Raw genomic sequence first — 14,796 nt, forward strand, 5'->3', positions numbered from 1 at the left:
ACTCTCAGAGCTTTGAGGAAAGAAGAGTAATTAAGTGATTACTTATAGATTTGCTAAGAATACACTTGAATACTAAACACACAATAGTGAAACATCAATTCTTTCTCCAAGAAACTTAATTTTAAAAACTAAAAAAAAAAAGCTTGAAAGAAAAAATTTAAGGAACTCATGGTATAAATATACCCAGTATTTTTAAGGTTATTATTTTTGTATTAATGTAATAGTCATATATGTTTGTCATAAAAATTTCTAACATGAGACAAACAAGAAGAAAAAAGGACAAAAGAGAGAGAAATTACTTATACTTTGAACACCAATTTTAAAAGCTAATTTCCCTCAGCTCTCCAATTTAGTTTTTTTCCCAATTATTCACTATTTATAGTCTCACAACGAATACTCTTATAGCTAATGCTTTGCACACATTCATGATTATTTCCTAAGCCTGTATTTCTAACAGTGGGTATTGCTGAAGCAAAGGCAGTGCAAACATTTAAAGCTTTTGACATTTGTTTCCAACCCGGCCTCCCCAGAAGTTGTACCTTTTTATATTCTCCTTAGCAGTGCCCATTTCCCACAGCTACTCCAGCTCTGAGCACTACTGACAATTTGACAGAGAAGGAGCATCTCGTTTTATTGTTTTTGTTTTTTTTTTTTTGCAGTACGCGGGCCTCTCACTGTTGCGGCCTCTCCCGCTGCGGAGCACAGGCTCCGGACGCGCAGGCTCAGCGGCCATGGCTCACGGGCCCAGCCGCTCCGTGATACGTGGGATCCTCCCGACCGGGGCACGAACTTGCATCCCCTGCATCGGCGGACTCCCAACCACTGCGCCACCAGGGAAGCCCAAGCATCTCGTTTTATTTGTGCATCAATGACTCACGTGCTTTCGTGGAACACACGAAACACACTCAGCTCTGTGACGAGACCTGGGCCATGTGATCTCTGCCCTCAAGACAGCTGACAATCAGGTGGGAAACCTGATGCTTGGTGGCAGCTGGCTGCAGAAGGGAGGGGGTTTATGTGAGAGTGCTGGGAAGCATTTCTGTCCTGGGGGGTATTGCTGAAGGAGGAATCAACAGGATTTGATTCTTAGATAAAACAATGAAGTTGGTTGTATGAAAAGTGACTATAGGGCTGCCAGCTAGAAAAAGGATAGAGGAAACTGGATATTGGAAATTGGGTAACTAAAAGGACCTTATTCAGGGCCAAGGAGACAGTTCCTAGAGGAGCCTGGGTGGGGGTGAGGCTGGTAACAGCTCTTGCTTTCTCTTTTTAACTTTTGGAGGAAGCATCTTTACTTGTGTAAAGAAAAAACAATAATGAATTTCTGTAATGTTAGGTGTGCTGCATTTGAAATGTTAGTAGTTATTCAAAGTTCAGAGGCCAGTGGAATATGAGGTTGGGGCACAGGTAAGAGAGTAGGGCTTCCAGTGACGACCTGGGTGTCCTCAGGATCCAGTGGCTTTGGCCACCAAGGGCTGGACGAAATCTGAGGCAGTGAGTACGTGTGTGAGCGTGTGTGTGTGCTGAGAGGGTGGTGGAGGGGAGGCAGAGGGCCAAGACACAGCCGAGAAGTGGAGCCAGTAGAAGACACAGAACTGTTCCACCAAGTCTTTCTCAAATTGGGGGAGCCTCACACAAGTGGGAGCACAGTGCCCACACAGGTTTCCCAGGGGTGAGTCTTCTAGGAGGAGGGGAGAGTCAGCATCAAGCCAGTTTTCTCTCCCACCCTGAGATGTGGTCCTGAAAGGAGAACCGATTTGCTCAAAGACACACAACACACCCCGAAGTTGCTCTGGGCCAAAATATATGTCCACTGACCTCCAAGGACAGTATTTGGGATCGTGCAAGGAGAAGGCAGAAAAAGCCCGATTTTAACACCACAGTGTTATGCTGACCTATGTGTCAGGCTCTCGATTCTTACCCACGTGGCCTGGCTATCAATCAAACAGGAAATTTCTTTGGAGCGCTCGCTCTTGGAAGCCTGTGCTACATCCCGAATTCCACAACTGACTCCTAGAATTGAGTTTTTGGAGACGAGGATTCACTACAACTACACCACACGATCAGGTACGGAAGCGCGGGAGTGTTAAAGGTCCTACAGATTAAAGAAAATTTCCCTGTGTGAAAGGAGGTGTGTAAAAAATTACAGAGTACTTTCCAGAACGTACTTACCTGATGGAGTTAGTTAGAGACTCAGAAACAAAATTATTTCCCAAAGAGAAGGTTTGGGGTCCTGTTGGAGGCACGAAGGTCACCCGAGTGGCTTCCACCCGAATCCTCCTGCAGGTCAAGCTGATGAGTCAGCACAAACTCCTGGACTTGTCTGCACAAAACCTGCCTACGCCCCCTAAACGTCTTCACTATGCATCAGAATTCCCTGCTAAATTACTTTTTGGCATCTACTTCTAACTTTCCCGCATATCTTATGCCCGCACTCTAAATAACTACAATAATGCACACATTGGACAAATCTTTTAAAAATGAAGCAATGTTTACAACTCCGGCACACCATAAAATGCACATGTTCAGGTATTGTTATGAACTAGAAGCTGCCAAACTGATAAGGAGTAAAGGAAGGGCAGGCTTTCTTTTTTCTTTTTGGGGTGGGGGTGGGGCTGCCCCATGCAGCTTGCGGATCCTGTCTCCCTGACCAGGGACTGAACCCCTGCCATGGCAGTGAACGTGCTGACTACTCCCCCTGGTCCTCCCGGCAATTCCCCCTTTTTCTTTTTTTTAATAAGGGTAGAAACTCGGTCTGTCAAGTCTTCTCGTGTGGAATCTAGTACTTATAGTCACCACATGAAAACCTAAAAGTGCTGTCCTGACCCCAGGAAAACAGCAGGCCAACAGGGTCCAGCTTAAGAAATGACCCGATTTTCACAATGAGCCGTCTCCTCCCAATGTTTTGAAATCTGAAGCACCAGACTGTTAAAAACCCATACCTTTATGGTGGGTAGGCTGGGGCAGAGGGGTGATATGGCTTGAATTCCTCAGGGCAGAATCACACTAGGGGTGCTTTCTAGTTCCATGCCAGTCGCCTCCAGGGGGAGTTGCTGCTGCCTGAAGGGACTAGCGGTATTGATCACAGAAATAAAACATTCCTGGTTAGTCCTTTACATCTCTTGGCATTCGGTGATTTTCTAGGAAGTGCAGAAGAAAAAGTTTTAGCCCTTTGGGAGTGTCTTAAATCACGTGAGAAGCAGCCAAGTCTTGCGTGGATCTGTTGTCACTTGTCCCTTTTCTGTCTTTGTGCTGCCACCTAGGGAGAGAAGGAGAATACATGTTGTATCCTGGTGAGGAGAAGCAGTCACCTGCAATCCCGAGGACTATCTGCACCTTCCAGAACAGAAAAGCAAGGCTGGTTGGGTTAGTCCTGAGATCAGCAGCTGTGCATTTGTGCTTCAAAGAGAAGCCTTTGGGACTTACCTGGTGGCACAGTGGTTAAGAATCCACCTGCCAATGCAGGGGACAAGGGTTCGAGCCCTGGTCAGGGAAGATCCCACATGCTGTTGAGCAACTAACGCGCCACAACTACTGAGCCTGTGCTCTAGAGCCCGCAAACCACAACTACTGAGCCCACGTGCCACAACTACTGAAGCCTGGCCACAACAAGAGAAGCCACTGCAGTGAGAAGCCTGCACACCACATCCAAGAGTGGCCCCTGCTCGCTGCAACTACAGAAAGCCCGTGCACAGCAACGAAGACCCAATGCAGCCAAAAATAAATAAATAAAAAAGAGAAGCCCTCAGGCAAAGGAAGCGGTTTCCTTTGGGGCGACCTCATTCTAGGGCTAATGTTAGGCTCCTGGAGGTGGGTGAGACGCACATTTTCCTTCCAGTGTTCAAAGGGAGTGAAATACAAAATAATGTTAAGCTTGCCCAAACTCAGGGAATAGATACCCTCATTTTAGGAAAAAAATGATAATACAAGAAACATGAAAAAAAGTTCTAAGGTGAATAATTCTTAAACCATGTTTTCTTCTCTTTTCCTATGCAGATCCAATGTATAAAAAATAAATATAGACTTGCTGGTGGAAGTAGTAGTCCTTAATATCCTCCTGAAAAATGCCATGGAACAAGTGTAATTATTGAAAGCTGGTTTCTTACTGATCACAAAGTCAAACAATTTACTCTGGAGCTATAAGGTATCAAAAAAAAAGAAGTTGATGGAAATCAGACTTCTATGCTGTAAGTGGATAAGATGTGACAGAGGTTAGACCTTCCCTGACCAGCCGCCTCACCAGAACTCTGTCCACTTCCCTGCTCAGCTTCTTCCACAGCCCCCGGCAATATCTGACACTCCATCTAGCTGCCCCCCAGAGCAGAAACTTCTCGAAGGCAGGTATTTTTTGCCATGTGGACAGCTGCATTCCTAGTGCCTAGAACAACATTTGGCACAAAGCGGGTGCTCAGTATATGCTCTTAAAAGAATAAATGAATCTAAGCTTATTCCTTGGCTCCTTTTTTCTTTTGAAAGAACTTATAACTTGACTAACTTTAATTTTACACATTCTGATTAAAGCACATGTGTAAGGTAACAATTCTCTTAACATCCATAAAGAAGCTCTGATTCTTCTGTAAATCACATTCGGTGCTTCCCTCCGCCCCTCCCTGTCTCAAATAGGCTTGATTAGTGTGAGACCATCAAAATAACATTTATTAACAAAAGTACAGTAAATGCTAAAAAGCTGACAGCTGAATTAAAGACTTGGCATGCAAATGCAATAGCTAAGTAGAAGCTTTCATTCTGGCTCAGCACTGCTGAGGATAAATTGACCTGCAGAATTCATTATGAATAGAGCAAAAAGATGAAACAGAATAAATCTGATTTTTCCTTTCTTAGGATAAAATTCACAATTAAAACAGACTACTGAAGGAGAAATGGCCATAAAGCTATATACACAACAATAAGAACCTTGGGGAGGCAAAAAAGAGAGAGGGCTGGGCTTGAGGGTGGAAGGACAGCCTCGGGCTTGGCCACTCACAGTCTGGGTGTCCTCACTTGGACCATCTATGAAACAGGGATACACCCCCCTTCCAGTCTACCTTAGAAGGTTGCTATAAAGATTAATTTAACTACTGATACAGGATTGCTGTAAAAACTGTAAAGTACTATTAAACATAAGGTACTTTGCATCAGTCTAACGACCCTGAGAAGCATATAAACTGGAGGAGTGTATAAGTCTGTGTATCAAAAGGTGCACGAATCTAACCATTTCTGCCTTATTCAGATGAGGTCAAAGCCTGTGGACATCGTCCAAGGACACTAACAAATGGCCTTTCACTTGCCTTCCTAGACTCAGAGCTCCTTGCCTTCCACCAAGAGGTTCAACTGTATAATGCAGCTAACTCTGGAGATCTCCAAATCTTGGATTAGTCCTGGAGAAAGGGCTGTTTGGGGAAAAAAAAATACGTGATACAAGTCAGCTAGTTAAGTTAGATCAACTTTAAGAACAGAGAAAGTCAAGCTTAACCTATGTGAAGAGGCTGTCTTTCAAATCTGGTGAAGGGGTGACTTGCCAGGATGCAACTCAAGTCAAAGTTAGGGCCTCTGGGGAAGGGAGTTAATTTGGTGCGGAGAGCCCGGCAGTCGGAAGTCCTGAGTTTACTAGCTGTGTGACCTTGGGCAAATGAAATGACCTTACCCTTCTCAACTGTAAAATGGAGGAAATAATACCAATTGTGCCACATGGTTTCCGGAAGGATTTTAAACACATAAATTCATGGGAAAAGTGCTTAAAAAATTGCAAGGCACTTTGCCAGTCTTTGTTATTACTTTCTAAGAATTATGCTCTTTGCAGTTCTTTCCACTGCAAAGTAATGTAATCTATGGAAAATGAAGAAAAGAGACAAATATATAACATGAACACAACAGCCAGAGTGAACATGTTGGTGTATTTGCTTCCAGTCAAACAGATGAGAGAATCCACCCAAGGAGCTCAGACGAGGGCCTGATGCGGGGTGAGCACAGGACAGATGCTAATCAAGGGCATAGCCTCACAGAGGTGGAGGAGATGAGGCGCCCCAAGCAGCAGTGACCGCAGGGCAGGACATCAAACAACCCAATGATCTAGTCTCATCTCACACGGAAGACACCACTGTGGGTCAGCCATGCTAGTGGTTTGTCCATGGGTCAGAGTTAAGGCAGGATTAGGACTACAACCAAGTATAAATCCAGCTCCTTTAAATTAATTGGCCTTTTCAGACCAACTATTTTACTTTTTAAAAGTAAACTTTTTAGTTTAGTTTGAAACATGGTTGCTCATTTTCACTTCATTTTCATCTGTTTACTGTTATTGTCATCATAAGTTTGCATGCAGTATAAACACTGTACATTTAGTAAATGTAAATGGGTACATTTCAGCTTCTCACTTCCAAATTGCCTTTGTGTCTGGCTAAAGCCCCGAGTAAGAGTAAGAGAAACGGGAGTGTGGGAGTGAAGGTCGGCGCACTAAAAATAGACCTGAACGGATGAAACCCAGTCCCCCTTGACATCCACATTAAACCTGATGGAGGGGAATCTCTTTGGGAGTCAGAACCCGAGAAGCACAAACCTGGAAGATGAAAGAGCCTGAGAGCTAGAGTACAAGGAAGATTTAAATCGAAGATAAACCAGGCACAAAAAAGGAAAGGATGTTGGTAATCTGAGATCAGTTTCAGAAATACGAATGGTTTGATGAAAATGATGGAGGCTCTTGTGTGTGTACACAAGTGGTTTTAGAGTTTGCAGAAATCTTTTGAAACTTTCCCCAAACTCAGCACATTAATCAAAAAGATAAATGATGTAAGTAAGGTAAGCAAAGTGCCAAAGGATCTGAGTTTTCTGCGCTACCCCAATGTTTGATACTGTACCTGTGGTAATAAAGTCTAAAAAGTCTCTAGTTTGAAATTCTTTAAATTTGAAGGAAGGATAGGATATATACGTGTATGTGTGTATATACGTATGTATGTTTGTGGGTGCATATGTGCATGTATTTGTATTTAAGTGTGTGTGTATATACATGTGTGTCAATTTGTGTATATTGTGCATGTATATATATAAAGTCCACACTGATTTGTTCCTAATATTATTCCCCAGAATAGCACTTGGCAGGTAGGTGTAACACCTTTAGTTTTTCACTCTTCAACTACTATTCAACTCCTAGTTAACACTGCACATTGCAAGTAGGATTAGTATCTTGACATCAAAAGTAAACTCAAATATGGAAGAAAACAAAATTGATGATTTCAGATTCCCATTTAATCTATAGCTAAGTCATGATGTGAGCACCTATTTAAAGCTCCTGAAATCTAATGTACAGTGTAGTGACTATAGTTAATAATACTGTATTGTATACTTGAAATTTGCTCAGAGAATAGATCTTCAGTGTTCTCATCTCACTCACTCACACACACACACACACACACACACACACACACACACACACACGGTAAACAAGTGAGGTGACAAATATGTTAATGAGCTTGGTTATGGTAATCATGTCACAATCTTTGTGTATCAAAACATCACATTGTACACTTTATACAATTTGTCAATTATACATCTATAAAGCTGGAAAAAAATAAAAGCTTCTGTGAAGACAAGGAGTATATAGACCACATATACTCTCAAACTTCAATAATTTAGGTTATGGGCTTTATATGAATAATCTTTAAATGCCATGTAAAAGCAAATTTATTAACAGCACAGATGTAAACAATGTATTCTAACTTGAGACATTCTGACGCAGATAAAATGACTACAGTAAGTGAGGTTTAATCAACTGATAGAAGAAAATTCACAGCCCTTTATCCAGAGATTAAAGATTATATCTATTTCTATTAAGCCTCTACAAGGAGTTTATGAATATGTTCTTAAACTTCAACTCTAACAGCACCACAGAAAACCACTCAGAATGAAACTTGAATTCCAAAGTTCAGCCATAAAATGTCAAGGAACCCCATTTTGTACTGCAGAACACTTTTCTGAGGTGTCCGGTACAGACTAACTGATTGATCGATTGATTACCTCATACCTTTATAGAAGGCCTGCTCTGCGCTGCCCCATGTTAGGTGCTGTGGACATAACTGTGACCTAGTCAGGCAAGGTTCTATGAAGAGGGTGAGGCAGGAAGATGGGAGAGGATTGGAGGCAAGTGAGGAATTAGGAATTGCATCTCTGAGAAAATGATGCTTGAGATGCTTGAAATGACATGATGGAACAAATCATGTGAAGATCTGGAGGAAGGATATAAAAGATAAACAAGTCACACAAAGGCACTGATATGGGAACAGTGTGGCATATTCAAGGACCAACAAGAAGGTCATGTAATAGCTTAGACAATTTGAAAGACCAAGATAGATCAAGATCATGACTTTGACCCTTGGGATAAAAAGGTCAAGTCTCAATTAGTGAGGACACTGGTTAGAATACTCAACCTATCCAACATTTGTGCCCAACCTATCCAGTGTGTACCAACATCTACCAACTGCATACTCTGTGCGAGACACAAGGTGAATAGTACAGAGTCAACATTTGTGCCCAACCTATCCAGTGTGTACCAACATCTACCAACTGCATACTCTGTGCGAGACACAAGGTGAATAGCACAGAGTTCCTGCTGTTAAGTAGCTTACCTTCAACAGGGGTGATAATTCAAGAGTTTAAGTAGCCTTTCTCTCATCCTTTTGCCCTTTGGGTTGGGTGTCACTCTCCTGGCTCCTATGGCACCCTGCCTTACAACTACAGCTGCTGTGGGGATTAAATGAATTATTATACGTAAAGTGCTCAACAGTGCCAAGCACATAAATGCTAGACAGTATTTGTTGTTATTAGTATCATTAGTTATTAGTATTATGAAATGATCACATGAGAAACAGGATATTAGCACAATTTCAAGGTATCAGAAATGGAGGGGCATTTCACAAAATAACTGACCAGTACTCTCAAGGTGTCAAGGTCACGGAAAGATAAAGAAAGACTGAGAGACACATTACAGAAAAGAGGAGATATACTTAACTAAATGCAATGTGGAAGGATGGACTGGACCCTGGAATGGAAAAACATTAGTGTAAAAATAGATGAAACTCAAACAAGGGGGTAGATTAGTTAATAATATTGTGTTATTGTAAAGTCCCTGGTTTTGATAATTGTACTGGTTATATAAGGTGTTAAGGTTAGAGGAAGCTGAGTGAAGAGTATATGTGTACTCTCTAATGTTTTTGCAACTTTTCTATAAGTCTAACGTTATTTCAAAGTAAAAAAGTAAAGACAAAGAAATTGGCACAGAAATGTCGGAGATGTTGGAACTAGCAGACAAGAACATTTAAGCAGCTATTGTTAACGAACTACTTGAAGGAGAACACAATGAGGAGAGAAATGCGAAGATATAAAAAAGAGCCAAATGGAACATCTAGAGCTGAAAATTCCAATATATGAAATAAAAATTCACTGAGGTTATAGAAAATAAAACACTACAAGACAAAGTAAAATTGAAAATAAAGAAGAAGAACAGAAGTTAAAGGACCTGTGGGACATCAAGTAGTCTAGCATACATGTAACTGGAGTCCCAGAAGCCAAGAGGGTGAAGAGAAAAGGGGGTGGGTGGGTGAAGAACAGAAAATTTATAGACATACTGGCCAGAAATTTTCCAAATTTAATGAAAATAATCAAGAAAACAACGAAGAGACACAACCAAATCAGGTATGAAAGAAGGAATATCACTAGATTCACAGACATAAAAAGGATAATAAAAATATAAGAAACAAGTTATACCAATAAATTTGACAACTAGATGAAAGATACATTTCTTGAAAGACATAAATTACTAAAACTGGCACAAGAAAAAGAAGAAAATTAGAATAGCTTTACATTATAGAAATTGAACTAGTAACTAAAAAATTTCCCAGAAAAAAAAAAAAAATTCCAGGCCCAAATGGCTTCACTAGTGAATTCTGTCCAACATAAAAAGGAAAAACAATACTAATCTCACAAAAACGCTTTCAGAAAATGGGTGATGACAGACTATTTCCCAACTCATTTAATAAAGTCAGCTTTACTCTGATACCAAAACTAGACAAAATCATTACAAATAAGGAAAACTACAGACCAATATCCCTCATGAACAGAGATTAAAAAAATCGTTAATAAAATATTAGGAAATAAAACACAATACTATATATGAAAAGACCAAGTGAGTTTATCCCAGGAATATAAAGTTCAACATTCAAAAATCGATCATTATACTTCACATATTAAAATATATTCCTTTACTAAAGGAAAACTGCATGATCATCTCAATAGATGAAGAAAACTTATTTGACAAAATTCAATATCCATTCATGATTAAAACTCTCACTGAGAAGAACTTCCTCAGTCTGATAAAGGAAATCTACAAAAACCACACACATAGATCGACAGTAGCAGCAAGCACACCTCTTGCCTGGGTCTTGGTTTCTAAATACCATTCTCCTCTAAAAGGAACCCTGGCTCCTTGGGAAAGAGGCTGATTCCAGGGCTTGGACACAGAAAATACATGAAGAGTCTGGAATACCCTCTTGCAGAAGAAGTAATGAAGTATTTAAAAATGAATGAAACATAACAAAAAGATACAGTAGGCAGCTTGAAGGGACTCCTACTGGCCCTTCTGGGACAATATGAGGAACAGAATAATGTAATTTAAATCACTGGATAAAATAACCTTCAAGTGCATGATGATATAAGCTCATAAATGAATAAATAAGTAGAGAAGGGAAAGCCCTTCCTTCTAGAAAAATGTCAAAGTAAATAAATATAAATGTAAAATAAATAAATATAAAAGAAATGATGGAGTTGGAAAAAACATCAGTTTTATTTTAAAACTTGTGAGTGAATGCTGAATGAGGAATAGGATACTTAAAAGTGCCAGAGTATTTGCCCACAAATCACTTATTAATTACAAAGAGAAAAATAATAACTCTACAGTGGATAAACCTGGTGGACACCACCTTAATCAAGCAATCAAAGTTAACATCCCTAGTACTGGGTCATGTGACTCTTGACATGGTGCACTAAGAAAGACACAGCATTACTTCTGTGGGTGCCCAAAAGGTAAAACTTGGATCTAATCAAGAGGATACATTAGGCAAACTCAAAGTGAGGAACATTCGACTAAATAACCAGCCTGTGCTCTTCAAAAATGTCAAGGTCAAGTAAGACAAGGAATAGGTGAGAAATTTTTCCAGATTAAAGAAGACAAAAGAAGGCTCAGTGCCAGACAGTTTTACCATGGATGTTCTTTAAAAGTTTCCAGAAATAGATTGTTCTTATGCAAAATTATTCCTTCCAGAATACTGGGAAAGATTGAAAGCCAGCTGAATTCTAACACTAAGATCTAACAGCAATATTGCTTTCGAATATAGATGCAAACATTCTAAATAAAAGCCTAGACAACCTAATTGAGAACTAGATTTGACAATGGTTAAACCAGATAGGGAGCATCCATGATGCTCTCCTTTATCTACTGCCAGGTAGAGTTTAGTGTAGGAACTCAAGCACAGTTTAATTGTGATAAAAACTCTACAACCAGCACAAGAGATGCCAAAAAGATATTTGATAACAACCAATACCAATGACTAATTAAAACTTTAAGGAAACTAAGTATAAAAGGAAATACCAAAGATAGATATTCTTTATCCCATTAACAATAGCTAGTGTCAGAACTGATGGTAACGCACATTAATAAAATCACAAATTAGGCAAAGATAACTACTATTACATATTATTCTTCAATACTGTTCTAGGTAGTCTTACCCATGTAATATGATATAAAAGATATAAAAGAGCTACTATAACTATCAGAACTGCACACAAATTTTTCGAAGTTAAAATTATGTACCTTATTATGCATTGAAAACCCAATATGAATAAAATTTTAAAATTTAGATTAATAGTTTAGTAAATTAGTTATTTAAAGGATAAATATATAAAAATGTAATACTTTACCACAAAATAGCCAGTTAGGAGATATAACTGAAAAAAAAAAAAAAAAAAGATTTCATTAATAGCAACAAGAATACCTAGAGATACTCCTAAAAAGAAGTATCTAGAACCTACATGAAGATGAAGAACCAAATGTTAGTGAAAGGTATGATTAGGATTTTAGTAAATATAGACAAATACCATATTCCTGAATAAGGACACTGACTTTTGTAAAGATGTGTTTTTCTCAAAATAATTTATGGGTCTTTCAAAATCTCAGTAAAACCCATTAGAATTTACTCTTAGAACCTGTAAAAATGATCCTACAAATCTAATGGAAAAAATAAATAGATGAGAAAATAATTACAAACCAAGGGAAAAAAATTACAATGAACACAGTGGACAAAAATGAATGTCTTTAAGTTATAAAATACTTTTTAGAATCAATAAGAAAAATACTGATACTCCAATAATTTAACAAAGGGCATAAACGAATAATTCTCTATAAGATGGCAAATGATAGGTAAATGTGAAAAAATGAACATTATTATTACTGTGGACAAAAAAATGTTGCCTGCCATTTCAGAAAACAACAAATGCTGCCCACCATCAAGCCATCAGCCTCTGCAGAGCTTTCCCTCACCCGCCCCCCCACCTCGGTGTGCCCTGAGGGGAATTCAGGATGGAGAAAAACAGAATACTGGCCCTGAACCAGAATACTGGTTCAGATGCATATCAAAGGAGTAATTTCAATGAGCCCAGACTCTTGCATCTTCCCATACCCAGAAAAGCACTAAACTCATTAACTTGAGATGTCTGGGGTTTCTTTTGTGTGTATATGATTAGCAGTAATCTTTTGATGTTTGACTGCATGTTTTTTTTTTTCCAACAAAAATTCCTACATATCCTGGCTTCTCTCTTACCTCTTTGTAACAGTTCCTCAGAGCTATCTGAGAGGCTGCCTCCCAGGCTATAGTCCTCTGTAAGTTCCCTGAATAAAACATAACTCTCAACTTTCAGGTTGTGTGGGGTTTTCTTCAGTCGACATTATTAATCAGGAAAATGTGAATTAAAACCACACCAACATGCCTTTTTTCCACTTATTTGCAAAGACACTACTCAAAGCTAATAAGATAAGGACTCATACCATCATTTGTTAGAGTGCAAGATACTATAACCTTTCTGTGAAATATATTCCCAAAAGTATATATTTGAAAAACTTAGTTATTAATCAGTAAGCCCACTTCTAAAAATCCATTCTAAGAAAACAATAAAAGATACGGACAAATATTTACATAGACTCTGATTCTTCCAATAGCAAATGTTTAAAAATAATACAAATGTCCAAAATAGGACTATGATCATTAAATAATCAAATACTCAAATAATTAAAAATTACTGTCATTAAAGAAGTATATTTATGAAGAAGAGTAGCCTGGGAAAATGCTCACAAAATGATGTCAAGAAAAAAGGTTATAAAATTACTATTATAATTCCTTTAAAAATTATTATAGAAGAAAATACACCATATTACCTCCAGGTAATGAAAAGTCGGGAGATTATAATTTTTGTTTTATACTTTTCTCTATTTTCTGCAAAGAACATGTATTCATAAAACAGAAAATACATTAAACAAAAGATTTACCCAAAACTAAAGGCTTTTAAAAAGTAGTAGTTTATCTGATAGTTGTGTTATATTTCTCTCAGTATATTGAAAACCATATTGCTATAGCTACCATGTGCAACGTTGCATAAAATAACAGGCATACACTCAAATATTGTCACACATCAGTTTATTGAGGAAATTGTGATGCTAGAGGTTAATTCTATTCACTTGATTACTTTTCATGATGTCAAACAAAACTCCAAAGGCCACAAGCCATGAAGTTATACAATTACTTTCCCATATTTTGTTCAGGAAAACACAAAAATCAAACACAAAGAAATGTTCAAGTGAATCTGAAAATTGCCCCCTTCCTACTTTTTTTTAAAAGGTGGTAATTAAGGGTTAGGAAGTACAGTGGAATGGAGGAAGGCTGAAAATGGGACATGTAGAAGGCAAATATTTTTGCTTGATTTAATTTTCAAAGTTTCAAATCTTTCCAATTTTTTTAACATGTTTTGCACCAAAAAAGGAATCAATACTTTTCATTCCACTCTTGTCAACTTTAGCCAAAGCCTTCTGAGCTGCAGTCATTTTGCTATTTTTCTGTTATTGAAAATAAGAGAGAAAAATTGTTATGAATGTAACATTTATAAATCATACATGCAAATCAAACAAGACCATGCATGTCTCAAGGTTCGTTAAGGGAGGTAAGCATTTGCTGCTGACATGCTTCATAAAGGAGTGATTCTTTTTAAAAGTTCTGATTTCTATTCAGAATTCAGATCTAAGAGACAAAATATGTTAAAAGAGGCAGGAGACAAAACTGCCACCTTCTAAGGAGTGGAATGTTACAACCAACGGTTTACTTTAGGGGAAATAATTCTGGAGGGTGTATTAAGTGAAATAACACAAACAATGGAACTGACACAGGCAGCAATTGTCAGAGGGAGGAATTACAGCCTTGTATTACCAAATGATGAATAATTCACAACAATCTACCATCTGATTTTATTCATAGGCTCTATGGGAAACCAAGGACAAAGCTATTATATTCAAAAGATAACCTGTATTGCAAAGCATCCAGGACCAGCAGGATAGCTGTCCCATTTTTCCTCCAACAAAAAAATACTTTCTAAAAAGCTGACTCCAAATAACTCTGCCTTTTAAAATTCTCTCTCTTCCTGGTCACTGTTTTTGTTTTGTTTTGTTTTGCCATGTCCTATAACAAGCACTGGCAGAAGGGAAATAGCAGC

The 14,796-nt window shown here is 38.5% G+C and overlaps 1 protein-coding gene across 5 annotated transcripts in view; it reads right to left on the reverse strand.

The window, feature by feature from the left end:
- Nucleotides 1-2,912: 2,912 nt before the first annotated feature.
- Nucleotides 2,913-14,796, reverse strand: part of RNASEH2B (ribonuclease H2 subunit B) — an 84,340-nt gene continuing 72,456 nt past the window's right edge. For 2 of the 5 annotated variants that reach the window (XM_082859655.1, XM_082859654.1), the window contains one exon: nt 2,913-3,259. In XM_082859655.1, the coding sequence (XP_082715781.1) occupies nt 3,227-3,259 (33 nt within the window). In that variant the 3' untranslated portion in view covers nt 2,913-3,226. Of the gene's footprint in view, nt 3,260-11,795; nt 11,989-13,723; nt 14,147-14,796 lie in introns of those variants that run through there. The other 3 variants (XM_082859652.1, XM_082859651.1, XM_082859653.1) reach the window with 2 other exon arrangements.

The sequence above is a fragment of the Leucopleurus acutus genome, assembly GCF_964270905.1.
Source record: "Leucopleurus acutus genome assembly, chromosome: 18".
Lineage (NCBI taxonomy): Eukaryota > Metazoa > Chordata > Mammalia > Artiodactyla > Delphinidae > Leucopleurus > Leucopleurus acutus.